Source organism: Schistocerca gregaria, chromosome 5 (genome assembly GCF_023897955.1).
Source record: "Schistocerca gregaria isolate iqSchGreg1 chromosome 5, iqSchGreg1.2, whole genome shotgun sequence".
Classification (NCBI taxonomy): domain Eukaryota; kingdom Metazoa; phylum Arthropoda; class Insecta; order Orthoptera; family Acrididae; genus Schistocerca; species Schistocerca gregaria.
In genome coordinates this window covers 530,014,112-530,032,694 of record NC_064924.1, presented here as the reverse complement: position 1 = coordinate 530,032,694, position 18,583 = coordinate 530,014,112, and the positions used below count along the sequence as shown (strand labels likewise).

Sequence of the window (18,583 nt, the reverse complement as noted above, 5' to 3'; positions counted from 1 at the left end):
GCAGTGGCAGTTAAAACTGTGTGCCGGACCAAGACTCGAACTCGGGTCCTTTGCCTTTCGTGGGCAAGTGCTCTACTGACTAAGCTACCCAAGCACAAATCAAGACCTGTCTTCACAACTTCACTCCCGCCAGTACCTCATCTCCTACCTTCCAAACTTCACAGAAGCTCTCCTGCAAAACTTGCAGAAATAGCACTCCTAGACGAAAGCTTTGCAGGAGAGCTTCTGTGAAGTTTGGAAGGTAGGAGACGAGGTATTGGTAGAAGTAAGGCTGTGAGGATGGGTCATGAATCATGCTTCGGTAGCTCAATCAGTAGAGCATTTGTCTGTGAAAGGCAAAGTTCCTGAGTTCAAGTCTCAGTCTGGCATACAGTTTTAATGTGTCAGGAAGTTTTACATAATGAAATTTTTAATTCTCAACAGTTACCTGTCTACTGGTCTCACCATTGTCCTCTGCAAACTGTTTGAAAGGATGCTTGCCCACTGATTATACTAGGTTCTTTAATTTTGGGGCCTTTTGTCCCCCTATCAGTGTGATTTTTGGGAGGGCAATCAACAACCGACCATCTGGTTAGGTTTGAACCAGCAGTCTGAAAGGCTTTTTTGACCTAAGGCTAATGGCACCTTCCAGACTAATCTTGTAGACAGTCTCCTTGCCAAAACAAGGATCTTCCCTCTTCAGTTCTGATGGTGCCAACTCTTGCTCACCTATATAATTTGACAATTTTCTGATCATTCAGCATATCCTGTTCTTTTTGCCTTCATTGCCTTCAAGGGGCATTGACCCTTGGCACCCCCCCCCCCCCCCCCCCCCCCTCCGCCCTGCCCTCAGGTGAGATTAGTTCGCAGCCCTTTGCCAGGACCTTCACTTACCCTCCTTAGAATGTAATCCATGTACAGTAGAGACCCATTAATCTGAACTAATTGGAACCGGACCTTGTTCAGATTACTGATTTCTTCGGATTAGCTGGAATTATGGTGCCGAGTTTCTAGAATGAAGTATACCAAGCAGATAAGTATGTACATCATGGTAACAAGTGTGGAAACAATGGCTCACTCTCACTCCCTGCCCTTGTTGTTATGCATTGTTGAGACCTTTGTAGTGTCTGAGGTCAGTGCACTGCCAGTTGGCTCGCAAAGCACTTGGTTATGTTAGTTAATTGTCACTAGCACGCATAACAGTTGTGTTTGTTCAGGTGTAGTGGTCTAAGTATTTTCATCATGAGTAAACAGAAACATACAATGTTAACTTTCAAAGAAAAACTGAATGCTTTGAAGTGGATAGACAATCGTGAAAATGTATCTAAGCTGGCAACAGAACTGGTTATTGGTAAAGCAACCATTTGTGATTGGAAGAAGAACTGAGTGAAGCTTGAACAGTCGTGTGTGACGTCTTTGGGAAAAACACTCAAAATTCGGCAGAGTTTGAAACAGTCTCAGTACGATAAAGTGGATGAAGCTCTTTTCCTTTGGTATATGCTGAAAATCCTTTTGATTGATAACATGCCATCTCACACCAGCACTGAGGAATTATGTGATGGAGAAATTGTGCCGATGTTTTTGCCGCCGAATGTTACACAACTTTTACAGCCGATGGACTGGGGCGTACTGCAAACATTAAAACTGATTTACAGAAAACAATTTTTAAGAATGCTGATCCCAAATTGCAGCATTCTTTTAGTGGACAAAATAAAAAAGACCATTGTGAAGGATGTTGCTTATTGGGCTACTGAGGTATGGCAGAATATTTCAGAAAATACTCTGAGAAAATCATGGAGAAAACTGTGGACAACTTTTGAATTTCAGGACAACTTAGTTGAAAATGAAGAGGAAAATCTACTACAAATGATACAGACAACCCTGGATGTGAAGAAAGCTAGTGAAGGAGACGTAGATGAGTGGATGGCAGCAGACGGGGATCTGTGGAGAACCTTACTGATGCTGATTTAGTTGCTGCTGTGACTCGAGGCCAGGAAGAAGTGGACTGCTATGAAGGAAGAGGCAATGAGCCTGAAAGCGACAAAGGAGAGTTGGTGCCACACAGTGGCATAGCAGAAGCCCCTGACCTCACACTGCATTATTTGTAGCAACAGCCCACTGCTACACCTGCTGATTTGATGTTTAGGAGATGATGGTGCAACTATGCGTCATATAACAGACTGTCTTCATGATGCCAAAAAAACAATGACTGAGTTTCTGTCCACTGTATTTTAGTAAGTTTGGCAGCTTTTCTTTCATTGTTACACATTGTTTAAACATAATTTTGTCTTGCTAATTTTTCTAATACATGTTTACTGTATGTGTAAATTAAAATAGTGTGTGTGTGTACAGCAGTTTACCACACAGCTTTCCATACTTAGACTAACATTACCAGAGTTCAGATTAGTGGGATCATAACTCACCCCCCAACCCCAGTCCAAGTTGGTGTACAGGTCCCAAATTAGGATCTATCTGTTTCAAAGAACTACAATCTCTGTCTCCCCCATGACTTTTCAGTATCTATTTCTTTAAGTTCATGGAATTATCAGGGTGCTGCCGTCTTTTACACTTACAGCTCTAAAACCGTGAACAGAACAGGTTATGTTTTTACATCTCCCATCAGTTAAGAACACCATTTATTGTCAGGGACATGTTTTTATGGCAGAGCTGATGGCCATTAACATAGCCCTTCATTTTATTGAAAGGGCCTCCCTTGACCTCCTTGGGGTCTCAGGAGCAGTCGCCACACCACTGATCAATATTACTCTTATGACCCTGTGATATCTGCTATTCATGAGGTTCTTTCTGACCTTATACTGCCAGCTTGGCTGTCTTTCTTTGAGTCTAGCCAAACAGGCTGACTGTTTGGTGAGAGAAGCCATTACCCACCCCCCTGTTCACTTTGATCATCCCAGGTGTGGATTTGTCAATGAACTAAGGTCTCTGCTCATTCAGCGATATAACAAAATTTATTGGGCTATGGCATCCTCTGGTACACTCTGCACTATCAAGAAAACTACTGCTGCATGTCGCAGCTCCTTCCATTCTTCCCAGAAAGAATCCACCATGTATCTCACATCCACATTGGTCATACTAGACTGACGCAAAGTTCTATTTTATGTCAGGAGCCACACCCACATTGTAGTCATAATCCCTTACCGACAGTCACTCATATCCTGGTGGACTGTCCCCAATACTAGGTCGTGAAGTCGCTTCACCCTCCTTCCTTTGCCTGCTGCCTCTACCATCCCTTCTTTCCTTTGTTTTAATTGTTTTTCCTCTTTTTCTGCTTCACTCTGTTTCCTGTTGCTGGAGTATCACTCTCTTGATAAGTGGGTGCTGTCCTCCTCTTTAACTGTCAGCTTATGATGGATCAGGGGTAAGACGGCTGTGGGAGGGCCTACTCTTTTACATACAGAGCCCTGGGGGCACCCATATGTGGTCTTAACTATTTCTCTCTTCTTTTTAATTATTGACTGTCCAAATGATGTCCATTACAATTTTAGCCTTCTCCCTTTTACTGTTCTGAATGTCTTGACTAGAAGGCTTCTTCATTTTGTAGATGTGTTAGGCCTTAATTACATTGGTTGGGGTCAGATGTTGGAGGGGTTTCTCTTAGCACAACCAAGCCCTGGGAGACCATTTACCTGCTCTAACTTACTTGCCAATCCTATTTGTATATTTTTACTTCTTTATAAATCATTTTTTAGCTCTGGCACCAGTATTTCCTTCAGTGGCTTGGTTTTACTACACTTATGTGATTTTCTCATCAGATGAACTTTCCTGGTAGATGCCACTACCTTGAACCCTTGCTTGAGAGCTGATACTGGCCTTGCTGTTTAGCCCCTTACCCCCATTCGATCAACCAGCTACCCAACCATTAATTCCTGTAAATTTGTTTCAGATACAGAGAGAAACTTTTCTCCAATCATGAAAGGCAGTTTCACCTTCAGTATTTTCAGAATACCGTGCTGAGACATCATGTCATCTTAATATTGTGTGTTATTAACATACTCCTCAAAGTAATGTCTCATACTTCCCTTCTAAAAGTTAAATGGTTCTGGATTAGATAATTCCTTCCTAAAGTATTCTTGTTCCCATTTGTCTAATAAATGGTCAGAAATGATCTATCAAATTTGTTGAAGTACAACAGTATTCGCTCACCTGTGTAGCCCAGAGTGAAGATTCACCATGACTGTATCCACTGATAAACACTATTTTCTGCATGTCACTCCACAAACATTAGGAGACACATCAAAGAAATAGTTTAGAACTACCTGTGCTTAATTAAATTTTCTTTCCTAAGCATAGATGGGTAGTTTGGTACAGCATCCACAGCATATTGCCATTTTTGCAACAGTTGAACAGCTGGCTCATAGTGCTCAGACTGTGTATGGTTAGATTCCAGTTATCATTTCAGGTTCAGGCACTATTGATCGAGTGTTGCACATGATGCCTTTTACCTCAGATAGTTCCTAACTAATCAAATCTGCTCACTCCTTAATGGTGTCCTACCACTATGAGACATCTTTCCCTGATTGTTCTTTAATATCATGCTGCTCATTCTGTACTGTAGTAGCTGAACAACATGTTTGTTAGATATGTGGTTAATTGTACCATGAAATTTTGCTATGAATTTCCACTGCAATTTGTTCATCTTTGCCAGAAGTCCATTCCACAAATTTGGTTGCAAATTGTTCTTCCTGCAACTCAAATTACTCCTTAACTTTTCTCTTGATCTATGAACTTCTTACTCTTTGATAACTGTCAAACAGTTTCAGACAATGACAGCTGAGGTTGTTTTATTTCACCTACCTCATTAGTCAACATTCTCATTGCTTCAGGTAACCCCACCTGAGCTTATCTTAATTTGATTATTTCTTTCTACAGTGCAGTTTTGGTTTCAAAAATCACGTTGAGCAAAGTGGTTTGGTTTTTAGAAATTTCCTTCACCAAAATAGCATGGTTTTCTGAAAGCTCCTTCGTCAGTGTTTAGGATGCTTCCTGCTTTGTTGGCATAACTTCCTGTGTTACTGATGCAACCATTATCTGATTAAACATAACGGATATCATCCCAGAAAGCATATCCATTCTCTGCTTCATTAGTGGATTTTTCTTTGAAGCGTGTGTAGTAGTAGCCCAACATTGAACATTGCTTTCTGAACATTGCTCTTGTTAGTTACTCCCATTTCCATTTGTTTTCCTATCTTAATCAACTGAAACCCCAACAAAATTCATAAAATCACTACTCGGCTAACAAAATGATAATTGACTTATTGTAACACAAGTGTATCTGCTCATTACTTTGAGAATAAAGCTCTAAAATAACTTTAAAAAACCAGCACTGCATAGCCATGATGCTTATGTGATGCACAAATGCTTCTACAAAAAAATAGAAAAATTTCTCTTGTTACAGAAACAATGAAATTGCCTACACTACAAGCTGAATTCTGAATGGTTTTCAATACGTAACTTGGTTCAACCAAGATATCTCATACTGAAAAGTAAAATATGTATTTCCTTAAGTGTTAGAATCTTCACCAACAAAGTTTACTTCTCTGGCAATCGTCCACCCAGTATTTCCGGTGCATGAAGTGGAAAAACAAAGCATACAGTGACACAAAGAACATTTTTTACAACTTACTGTAGTCCTGTCAGTTATTACAAGAATATTGTATTAAAACTGGAATTTTTTATGAGAAATCTATATACACTTTTTACCCCCCCCCCCCCCCCCCCCCCCGCTCTCTCTCTCTCTCTCTCTCTCTCTCTCTCTCTCTCTCTCTCTCTCTCTCTCTCTCTCTCTCTCTCTCTCTCTCTCTCTCTCTCTCTCTCTCTCTCTGTGTGTGTGTGTGTGTGTGTGTGTGTGTGTGTGTGTGTGTGCGTGTGCGTGTGCGTGTGTGCGTGTGTGACCCCCCCCCCCCCCCCCCCCCCACACACACACACACACACACACACACACCATATCTCCCTCACCCCCTTCCTTCCTCTGTAGCTCATGATGAGTTCAAATGAATGTCAATGCTTTGCCCACCTTATTGTTAACACTATTAGATATGTTCATTTTTCACAAGTTTTAATTGAAATAATATGCCAAAGATATCACTCATATTAACTAACACATTAAACATGTATATATTGAAGTATAGGAATTTTCTAACTGCAACAAATTTGTGAATAGTTCTCACCACAATGGTCACATGTATTAAATGCAGTACTTATTTTAAGATATCCATTAACTCCAACATGTTCTTTGTCATCCAAATAATAGACCAGAGTTCTAAACATGAGTTTGTATCAGAGCAAATCATTATTCTTGCATTCTGTTGTAAGAAGCAGTGGAACAATTGAACTGTATCACCGGTAAAATACACCTTGAGTGCTATGTACACACATTAAATACATTGACAACTTACATGAAAATCTAATTTTGAGGTAATGTAGTCTCACGCCAGTCGAGCCATAGTGCCAGTACAATGTAATTGGCTGACACAATATGTATCATCATTATAAGGTCCATTACAGTTGTAATTCTTTTTATTTTTAAAAAATATGACATGATCAATAGAAACACATGGCGATATAGTCATGCAGCAGGTGTGTGTGTGTGGGGGGGGGGGGGGGGGGGGGGGAGTCGGAGGGGTGGAAAGGGGGGGGGAGATTTCTTCCATTACTTGTCTATTAACATATATGATTTCTCAAGATACTCGGCCTCAGTTATGCAGCTCCAACCCTGAGGGAAATGCTTCTAGGTTATGGTCATTTTTTCAGTGTCTTCTGTATTTAATTAGAGATATGTTAAAAAAACTGTAAATACTTTCAAAAGTTCTCAGTAAATCTGTAATAATTTTATTCTGCTAATACATATTTTATGATTTTATGCATGAACAGTGATGGAGGAGGACGGTCTGGTGTTTATCTGGCAGTAGATTCAAACATGGAACTTGCTGAAGAAGAAGACTGTTTTGATGTGTTTGGCTACTTTAAGAAACTCAGGCAATCCAGGAAAGGTCTCATAGAAACTTTGGTAAGATACAACTTCTAACTTTTAGTTGATTTTTTGACATTTCCATGATGATGATAACTGCTACTTTTTAGTTTCCCATGATTTCTATTATCGTATACTAAAAAGTTTTTCACTGTTAATTTTTAGCCATGTTGAATGGGGAAGAAAAGTGCATAACCACTTCTTCTTTGGGAACATGAAAAACAGATACTCTTGTTTAAAAATAAAAACAGAGGAGTTAGTTTTGATTGTGCAAAATAAACAGTTCCAAGCATAAGTTGTAGTAACTAGTCTTGGCTTGTATCTCCCTCCACATCATTCAAAATCTGGCTGCTTACTTTCCCCATTGCATATTTCTCTCAGCTCTTTCTCTTTCCTCTCCTTTTGGAGTTATTTTGATACTCTTGGTACTCCTTATGTTCAATTATGTATGTCCAATAGTCTATTAAAATTTATATCTTCTTTCTCATTTCATTAGCTATTTTCAGTACATGTTTACCATTTTCCATTCCTCTGCATGTCCAGTTTCATATGGAGTGAGGTATTGCTATATTTAAGGCAAAGGACTCCTATTCAGTAGGAGGGAGATTAAAAGCCTACTTCAGCAGTTAAGTTCATGATTTCTATAAATCACATTACTTAAAATCTTGGGTGAGTTGTTTGAAAAGGGTGTTGGCTATTTCATTCCCCTTTAATGTGTAACCCACACCTACACATCATTTTCAGTGAACTCGTTGCCAACAGGACATTAAGCCTTTATTTTTCTTACCCCCTTATAATTTTTAATCTGTTTGGTGTTCTACTCATACTCCCAATCATTCATTTTCATTTCCTTGCCCTTCCTTATTTCTTTTTTCATTTCCAGTAATTGTCGTTACAAATAACATTGGAGATGATAAGGCTGTATAATAATTTTAAGTATTAATCTCTTGCTTTGGAATCTTGACTGTTGCCTACTTCTCTGTTATAGACCACAAATTACTTTTCTCATTGTCATGCACTTTTGAGTGTGAGCTGCACTTTCTTCTTTCTACCTGTGCCACTTAGAATAATAATTTTGATTTCAAAATATAATATACACATCAATTTTTAGCACTGAAACAATGTAAATTTTCAGAAACTTGGCTTTGTTCTCTGCTGTTGTGTCTGCACTTCCAGTTTTATTTATTTATTTTGTTGTATATAAAGTTATAAACACATGACTGTTTAAATTGTAATACATAAAATAATGTAATAATGAGCTATAAAGTCTACTGGTGACAGGAGAAAATTACATTCTGCAATGATTAGAGTTCCTTGAAAATTAGATTCACTATTAAGAAACTATGTTATGCATTTCAGTATGCCTCCTTGACCCTTATCATGTGGTTAGGTGATTAAGTTGTAATTCACATTATTACACATGCTTAAGTACAGTACCAAAGAAATGTGTAAATTCAAAGATAAAATTATAAAAAAAATAGTTATACAGCTATGGTCTCACAATGTGTGATAGCATTTACATACTGGATTTTTTTCCTAACTTTGGAACACATTTCACTGTTCATTAATTAAATAAGCTCCATGTATTTCAGATTGAAAAACATTCTGTGTTACAAAGTTATTGGAAATAACTTTCTAATTCATGCTGTTTTTCAATCTGAAATAATTCAAAATGGTTGCTGTACTGCCTGCCTATAATAGAATGGAATAAATTCTAAATCTGTATGTCTTAAAAATTGGGTATGATTATATGACAGTGGTTCCAACTGCAAACTGACTCTTCCGACAGACAAGCTGTACATCTAAGTCTACCTCCATACTCTGAAAACCCTGTGAAAAGTGTATCACATGGTACTTCCAATTGTAACAATTATTAGGGCCTCTTCTCATTCCATTCACATAAGAAAAGAATGATTATTTAATTGCCTCTGTGCTTGAATCTGATCTTGTCCTCGTAATCCCCGTTGGAGTGGTAAATCAGGATTTTTGGTATATTCCTATATTCATCAGTTACAACGTGTTATTCAAACTTTGTAACAAAGATTCCTCAGGACAGTTAGCATCTGTCTTCATGTGTCTGCCAGTTCTGTTTCTTCGGCATCATTGTGACACTCTCCCATTGGTCAAAAAAACTTTTGACCATTCGTGCTGCCCTTCTCTGTTTACATTCAGTACTCTTCATTAGTACTATTTGGTATGGATCCTACATACTTGAACGGGGGTAGGTCACATGAGTGATTAGTAAGCAGTCTCCTTTGTAGATTGGTTTTGTTTTCCTAGTATTCTGTCTATTAACCAAAGCCTGTCACTAGCTTTACCTGCGACTGAGTGTATGTATTGTTCCATCCTATATCCCTACAAAGTGTTACACACAGGTATTTATATAAGTTCATCAACTGAAATTGTGACTTGCTATTGCTTTAATCATAGCAGTAATAGAGTACTATGTTTTTTTCATTATGTGAAACGCACAACCTTACATTTCTGAGCATTTAAATCAATTGCCAATCTGTGCACCACTTTGAAAGCAAGTCAAGGTCTGACTGAACATTTGTACAACTCTTTTGTGAAAGTACTTAATTATAGATAAAAGCAGCATCTGCAAAAAATCTCAGGTTAGTATTAATATTTTCTGCAAGGTCACTAATATAAAACAATGCACAACATGAATAGCAAGGGTCTCAAGGTATTTCCATGGAATATGTCCAAAATTTCTTCTGCATCTGCTGATGACTCTCCATCCAAGATAACAGGCTGCATCCTCTCTACCAAGAAATCCTCAATCTGTGACAAATTTCACTTCATACTCCACCCCACCCCCCTCCCCAATCTCCCATACAATCATATTTTTGATAATAAGTGTAGTTGTGGTACTGAGTCAAATATTTTCAGTACTCAAGAAGTACCACATCTTTCTAACTGTCTTGACCTGTGGCTTTGACAAGCTCATGTGAGAAAATCACAAATTGGGTTTCACATAATTAATGTTCCATTTTCATTGACATGGAGGTCATTCATACAAAGATGCTTCATTATGTTTGAGCTCAGAATATGCTTCAAGATTCTATGACAAATTGATGTCAAGGATATTGGGAAGTACTTTCATGGATCACTTCTCCTTCGCTTCTTGTAGGTGGGTGTGACCTGTGCTTTCTTCTAACCACTTTGCATGGTTTTTTGTTTGGACTATCTGTAGTTAGTTGTGATTAACAGAGGAGCTAACTCAGCTGCAAATTTGGTGTGGAATGCAATAAGGATACAGTTTAGTGATTTCATATTTAAAGATTTTTTTAAATTACCGCTGCCAGTCACTAAACCTTTACATATTTCTTGAGGCAGCTACGGTCGAAAAATAGTCAAAATGGCTTCAAATTCTTAGTGATTTCGGCTTTTTCTTGGCACCACAGACACTAATATTTGTATTGCACATCTTTGCTGTCGTACTGAATTAAAGTGGGGCAATACCCTTGGATTTTCTATTGTAAAGGAATATTTGAAGATAGAATTCAACATTTCTGCTTTTGATTTGTTAGCATCAACTTTAGTCCTAATCTCACCCATGAGTGCCCACAGACAAACTTCAGTACCAGTAACAGCCTTTACATATGACCAGAATTTCTTTGAGTTTCATGAAAGAGTTTCTGAGAGTGTTCTGCTACAGTAGCCATCGAAGCTTCCACACATTGCCTTCTTGACATCCAAATGCATTTCATTCAGCAGCTCCCTTTCCTCAGCCCTGTGCTTTGTTTTACGTCTATTAAGCTTAGTCTCTGTTTCCTTAGAAGTTTCTGTACACTGACTGTACCTAATGCAGGGTCTGCCCCATCATAAACTGTTCTTGGTACATATTCATCCAGTGTATGATCAACTATTCTTTTAAACTTGAATCAGTGTTACTGTATATGGTTCTGTCCAGAGCTAAAAGTGCAAGTTCCTCATTGAGGTATGACACTGCTGCTTCTTTATCTCATTTACTGAGCATATAAATCTTTCTACTTGTTTTAGTTGCCTTTTGTAGTTTATTAACCAGTGTTGCTACAAGTGCATGCTCACTGATACCAGTTTTGATGTGGACATTCTCAAAGAGGTCAGGTCTATTTGTTGCTAAGAGACCTAACATATGTTTATCATGAGTGGACTCCTGATCATAATGTAGGTAATTCTCAGAGAAGACATGTGGTAATGTTCTGCAGGACACCTTGCAACATCCACCACTTACCAATTTTCCTAGTTGGTTGTTGGATAATAAAAAATCTCTGCCAATGATTTTAGTACAATTGGGGATTTATGTGCTTGTCAATTTAAGTTTTCTCTGTTATTTTTATTACATTTGGAGGTGAGCAAGAGAAGGATTCAGTTATAAGTTTATGCTCAGCATTGATACCAAGTCGTACCCCAAGAATATTGCATGTGCTTTTTGTTTCAATCTTGGTGGATTTGAATTTGTTGTGTACTGTGACAAATACGCTTTGTCCATTTACTGTTAACCTACCCTTTCAGTATATGCTTAAAGTTTTGCTCCAAATCTCACTGTTATCAGTTTTATATTTTAATCACCTTTATAGGTTTATGTGTGTAGTATTGTATGCTCTGCTGCTTTGTAGGAGCGCTTCAAACTCTGGCACTTCCATTTAGGGCAACCCTACATTTCTCATCCCAATGACGCAAGTCCAAGAAGTCATAGCATAGCCAGTTACAGAACCTTAAAAGTTGTTGTTGCCCCCCCCCCCTCCCCCCCCCCCCTCCCCCCACTAAATTCATAACCAGGGACCACGATCAGTCCTGTGGTCAGTGCTGCAAATTGTGAACTTCATTGCAACTTCATGAGCAGTACTGTTTTTCTCAACCTTCTCTGCCAATTGCTGGAATAATCCAAGTATGACTTCAGAGTCTAGAGGACAGGCACCATTTGTCACAACATTCACTAGAATCTGCAGTTGGTTGCAACCTGTTACCCTAGTGGCTGCCGTAATAGTGTCTAACATGCTGAAAGAGTCCCCAGGCATACAGTGAGTTCACCTGGTGTTCCTTCCCATCCCATGTGCCACAATAACTAAATCACAGGTGTCAGTTTACTGCAAAATACGTTATGCAAAATGCTCATAATCTCCAAAAATTCTTTAAAATGTATATTTATTTGCATTTATGTACACTGAAATTCAGAGTAAACAGTTATTTGGAGGAGGTCAGTACTGCTAAAATTTAATAAAGCACAAATATTGATTACAACTTATGTCTTAGTACATAATATGTGTTTCATGGTCACAACATATGTAAATACACAATATATCACAATACATACTTGAGTTATGGTACAAGAAGCAAGAAAAATCTTATTTAAATTTTATTTCAAGTTGTTGGAGTTCAAATTAGATTGGTCATAGCATCTCAGAACAGATGCAAACTCGACACTGGTATGTATGATATATGATACGGACACACTTTTAACCTTGTCGCGCTCTATAGTGCACTCAGGATCTCTGTCAGTACTATTGCCTGGCCAACCTACCATAACTCAGTGTCTTCTTTGATGAAGTCTTTACATTGATAATAAATCCTTTATCAGCTGATTCAGACCAGCAGTAAATTTAAAAAAAATATATGACTGCCTCATATTCTGATCCCAGTTCACCCTGCAATACTTGGGCAACACCTCTAGCATTAGAACTACCAAACAACAAAACTTACTTTCTCTTCACTGGTTTTTTTGCATCATTACTTTTTCATTTCATGCCCAAAGTTTGATGTGCTTTGTCTACCCCTACAATCCGTTTGAGACTCATTTGATTCTAACTCAAACAACAGCTCAAACTTATTTTTCAAGTTCACCAAAAGCTGTCAGAAGTAGTAGTATGCCTATTCCTTCTTGTAGTTGGTGCCACTTCCAACCTCTCTTTACACTTCTCTCTCCCAAACTATATTCTTATCTGTACTGTATATCCTACAAAAGTCCTGAAAAAGACTCATTTATTTTCCCAATTTCCATGCCACTATAGTCGAACCAATGGGAAAAAAAACTACAGCCTCCATCACACCATACTTTAGAACTGAGAGTTCTATGTAAGGCTAGTCACTTTTCACACATGGTAAGTAATAATTATTGAAATGGAATTTATTCATTAAACTACTAAACATCGAAAAACAAAAATTTAAAAATTTGGCTTGTATGCAGTTCTGTGTAAACAGACTAATTGCACAGATCTGATGAGTTAGACAAATTTAAATTTACTCTACCTATCTGAAATATGATTGATTGATGTTAACAGGAGAGCTAAAACAGCTTATGTCTGACCCGCCACTGCCTGCACTGAAACTAGGTTTATTGTGCGATATTGCTCCCTGTATATCTAGTAAAGCCAAGTAGTGCCCTTAAATAGTGCAAGGAGCCCCTCTACCAGTTTTTTGTTGGACACAATTTCTTCAGGTCTAGTTGTCCCGAAGATTCTGTATCTTTTACTCTCCAATGCCGTGCATTCAAAGATTAGGGATGATGCAGTTTCTTCATCTTCATCACAGATCCTACCTTTAGGGTCATCTTCTATTATACCCATTGTGTGTAGGTGTTTTTTGGAGTTCCCATGGCCGGTCATCAGTCCAGTCATGAGTTTGATCTCTTTCCTGTACAATCCCAGGATTACAGAGCTTCTATTAAAACATGGCTTGGGCATCATTACCTTACCATGTTTTTGTTTATGGATCTGGGTCCAATATCCTGCATGCTGTTTCCTAAGCCAGTTCCATAGTTCTAATTTCATCATAGCCTTGGTGATTGTCAAGACAGGTTTTGGTCCGCTAAATGGAGTTGTTGCCCCCCATCCTAGCCAATCTATTGGCTTATTCATTGCCACAGAACCCTGAGTGGCCAGGGACCCACACTAGGTACACCCTGTTACTTCCCCCTAGCTCCACCAGAGCCCTGTGGCAATCTGCAACAATCTTAGATATTGTTGCAGGAGCTGCCAATGATTTCAGGGCTGCCCGGCTGTCTGAATAGATGTAGATGCTACGGTCATAGTAGCACCTATTCATATTCTCCTCCACACACGCCCTGATTGCAGTAATTTCAACTTGGAATACAGAGACCAGTTTCCCTAGAGAGATTATGCTCTCCAGTCTTGGCTGAACCCCGTATAGCCCTGCCCAATTCCTTGATCTGTTTTTGACCCATCGGTGATCCAAATGATGTCCCCCGTATGGTGTCAAACTGTTTTCACCCACTTCTCCCACTGCTCCCTGCTTCCAATTATTATGTTGTGAAGCTTCTCGAAGCAGTTGGGAGATATTATATAGTTGGTGGGCATTTCCCCAGCCATACCTATATTTACCTCACTCACTATGTTAGTGTGTGATTCTGGATATCCGAATGAGACCCAGACCCAGCTGCTGCCTCCATCTTAACCCAAAGGTGAAGTGGAGGCATATCCAGCATGGCTTCCGTTCCAGCGGTTGGTGTGGTGCTAATTCTGCCCGTTATTGCTAAACAGGCCAATCTCTGCAAGCTCTGTAGCAGTAACCCGCTGTTCTACCTCCTTCCACCCCACTATGGCCCATAGGAAATCCTAGGTCTAACCACTGTGGTGTATATCCAGCACATACCCATGGGACTTAGGCCCCAGTTTTGCCACAAGCCCTCCTAGTACTCACTAAAGTGCTTTTTGCCTTGGAGCAGATACTCTTAATATGAGGGGTCTAAGTTAGATTCTCATCCGAGGTTACCTCTAGATATTTCACTGTCCCCTTCACAGGTAGAGTGTCATCGAAGAGCTTTAGATTTCGACTTGCATACTGAATATGTCTCTTCATAAATGGCACCACAACAGTCTTCTTAGGATTAACTCTCAGATCCAGTTTAATGCACCATTTTTGCACAATGTCCAACCCTCCTTGTGCCATATTCCTGACTGTGTCAGTGAATTTGCCAAGTATTACTATCACAAGGTCATCTGCATATCCTTGGCAGAGGCATTGTCTGGAATTTAGTTCCTAAATGAGTTCATTCACCACTAGATTCCTTAATAGAGGAGACAAAACTCCTCCTTGTGGGCAGCCTCTGGTGGTCTTAATTACCATCTTTTCATTCATCATGGTAGCCTCTACCTTCCTTCCACTAAACATGGCTGTGGTCCACCTACATATAGTGGTCCTCAGGTCATGCACCTCTGCTGCCCTTACCATGGAATCGAAGGTTGTGTTACTAAAGCCCTCTTGATATCCATGAAGATGCAGAGGGCTATTTCTTGGAAGTGAAGTGCTTTTTCCACCTTCCCATTGAGTTGATGGAGAGCTGTCTCACATTATTTACTTGGTTGGTATGCATGTTAGTTCAGGTGTAGAGGGACCCTACTTAGCCTCCTCTCCCAAACATATACATTAATCAGTTTTTCCAATGTTTTGAGAGTGAAGGAGGACAGACTGATTGGTCTCATATCCTTGACCTTGGTATGATCCATTCTCCCCAGCTTTAAATGAAGACAACCTTCACTGCCCTCCAAACATTGGGAATGATTCCTACTGCTAAGCTAACCCTGAATAGCCTGCATAGGACTCTTATAAGCTTTCCTCCTGCCTGTTGCAGGAGAGCTGGAAAAATTCCATCTGGGCCAGGTGACTTGAACGGTTGGAATGTTCCCACCACCCACTGGATTTTGTTGAAGTTCGTACACTCCTTGGATGATTCCCAGTCCTTTCTTCAAGTGCCTCAGAACCATTCTCTCTCTGGGGCCACATAATGGTCTGTGTTATCTGGCAGAGCATATTGAGGAAAGTGAGTTTTGAGAAGCAATTCCAGCAGCTCATGTGCTGTCTTTGTATATTCCCCATCCTCCTTCCTCAGTGTAACTCCTGGATTACTTGGTACTCTAGTGAGAATCTTGTGAAGTCTGGCTTATGCAGCCGTGCCTTCCACTTCCTCACAGAATGTCTTCCATGATGCCTTCTTTGCTCGTCTTATTGTAAGATTGTAAATGACAAGGCCCTCACGATATTTAGCCCATTGTCCTTTATGTCTCGCAATATTAAACAGTCTCCGTACCTGTTTTCTTTGAATTTCCAATTTGTTATTCCACCAAGGAATACTCCTATTTGTGCACTTCCTGGTGATTGTACAGTTGTCCTGATATGAGCTCACTATGGCCGCCGTTGGATAAGCAGCTGCCAGCAGCAAGTCGTATACTCGTAGCTCACTTATTTGTTTAATAGTTTAATTCTTAATTTCTTTGCATATTTTTGGATACTTGCGTTGTTTAATTCATAAATTTTGGGCGTATTGTAGTATTTGAGAGTTGTAGCATCATGTTTTAGTAACTGAATAGTATAAAATCACGTAGTCTCCTTCTGACGCCAAGCAGTGTGTGCAACGTGCAAGTAGCAGCATTACTGCAGTTACTAGGCAATCTTGTATTTTAATAACTGTTTAAATTCTGCATCGAATTGTTTGTGCTCTCTGTAGATTAGTTCAGACATTCTGTGCACAACAGTTTTTAGCATGGATAGGGACTGTGTCTGCTGTGTTCGGATGCAGGCTGATTTGGCATCCCTTTGCCTCCAGCTTCAGGCAGTGCTGGCTTCGGTCACACAGCTTGAGACTGTTGCCAGTGGGCATCACTGTGGGGCTCCAGATGGGGGTTTGTCGGAGATGGTCAACTCCTCCCACGCATCCCCCGAGTGAGGCCTCTCCAGTTTGTCTGACGAACTGGTTTCAGGCTCTGTCTTTGGTTGATACTGATTTTCGGCCAGACATGGCTGCTTGTCCTGTTCCATAGGTTGCCCCTCAGTCTGCAAGATCTGTGCGGTCACAGAGGGGGGAGGGGGGGGGGTCATTCCAGATGTGGAAAGGGTCCTTCCGGATGCCATGAAGGGTACAGGGTGCACCCATCTGCAGGTGGTTGCTCATGTTGGCACCAAAGATGTGTGTCGCTACGGATTGGAGGAAATCCTCTCTGGCTTCCAGCGGCTATCTGATTTGGTGAAGACTGCCAGTCTTGCTAGCGGGATGAGAGCAGAGCTCACCATCTGCAGCATCATCGACAGGACTCACTGCGGACCTTTGGTACAGAGCCGAGTGGAGGGTCTGAATCAGAGGCTGAGACAGTTCTGCGACTGTGTGGACTGCAAGATTCCTTGACTTGGGCCATAGGGTGGTGGGGTTTCTTGTTCCGCTGGATAGGTCAGGAGTCCACTACATACATCAGGCAGCTAAGTGGGTAGCAGGGGTTGTGTGGCGTGGACTGTGGTTTTTTAGGTTAGATGGCCTCGGGAAAGTACAGGAAGGGCCACAGCCTCAAAGGGTGCGGGGCAAAGTCAGGACATGTGGGTACCAAGCAGCAATTGGTATTGTAATTGTAAACTGTCGAAGCTGCATTGGTAAGGTTCTGGAACTTCAAGTGGTGGTAGAAAGCACTGAAGCTGAAATCATTGTAGGTATGGAAAGCTGGCTGAAGCCAGAGATAAATTCTGCAGAAATTTTTACAAAGGCACAGATGGTGTTTAGAAAGGATAGATTGCATGCAACTGGTGGTGGCGTGTTTGTCGCTGTTAGTAGTAGTTTATCCTGTAGTGAAGTAGAAATGGATAGTTCCTGTGAATTATTATGGGTGGAGGTTACACTCAATAACCGAGCTCGGTTAATAATTGGCTCCTTTTACCAACCTCCCGACTGAGCAGCATTAGTGGCAGAACAACTGAGAGAAAATCTGGAATACATTTTACATAAATTTTCTCAGCATGCTATAGTCTTAGGTGGAGATTTCAATTTACCAGATACAGACTGGGGCACTCAGATGTTTTAGGATGGGTAGTAGGGACAGAGCATTGAGTGAGATTATACTGAGTGTACTATCCGAAAATTACCTCGAGCACTTAAACAGAGAACCGACTTGTGGAGATAACATCTTGGACCTACTGGTAACAAACAGACCCAAACTTTTCGACTCTGTAAGTGCAGAACAGGGAATCAGTAATCATAAGGCCGTTGCAGAATCCCTGAATATCGAAGTAAATAGGACTATTAAAAAAAGGAGGAAGGTTTATCTGTTTAGCAAGAGTAATAGAAGGCAGATTTCAGACTACCTAACAGATCAAAATGAAAATTTCTGTTCTGACACTGACAATGTTGAGTGTTTATGGAAAAAGTTCAGGGCAATCGTAAAATACATTTTAGACAGGTACGTGCAGAGTAAAACTGTGAGGGACGGGAAAAACCCACTGTGGTTCAACAACAAAGTTAGGAAACTACTGCAAAAGCAAAGAGAGCTTCACTGCAAGTTTAAATGCAGCTAAAACCTCTCAGACAAACAGAAGCTAAACAATGTCAAATCAGTGTAAGGAGGGCTATGCATGAAGCATTCAGTGAATTCGAAAGTAAAATTCTATGTACCAACTTAACAGAAAATCCTAGGAAGGTCTGGTCTTATGTTAAATCAGTAAGTGGCTCGAAACAGCATATCCAGACACTCCTGGATAATGATAGCATTGAAACAGAGGATGACACCCATTAAGCTGAAATACTAAACAACTTTTTCCAGAGCTGTTTCACAGAAGAAGACCGCACTGCGGTTCCTTCTCTAAATCCTCACACAAACGACAAAATGGCTGACATCGAAATAAGTGTCCAAGGAA

The 18,583-nt window shown here is 40.1% G+C and overlaps 1 protein-coding gene across 1 annotated transcript in view; it reads left to right on the top strand.

The window, feature by feature from the left end:
* Window positions 1-18,583, top strand: part of LOC126272182 (uncharacterized) — a 1,390,907-nt gene that overhangs the window by 1,219,097 nt on the left and 153,227 nt on the right. Inside the window, 1 exon segment of the mRNA XM_049974835.1 lies at window positions 6,871-7,006. Coding sequence (XP_049830792.1) covers window positions 6,871-7,006 — 136 coding nt within the window.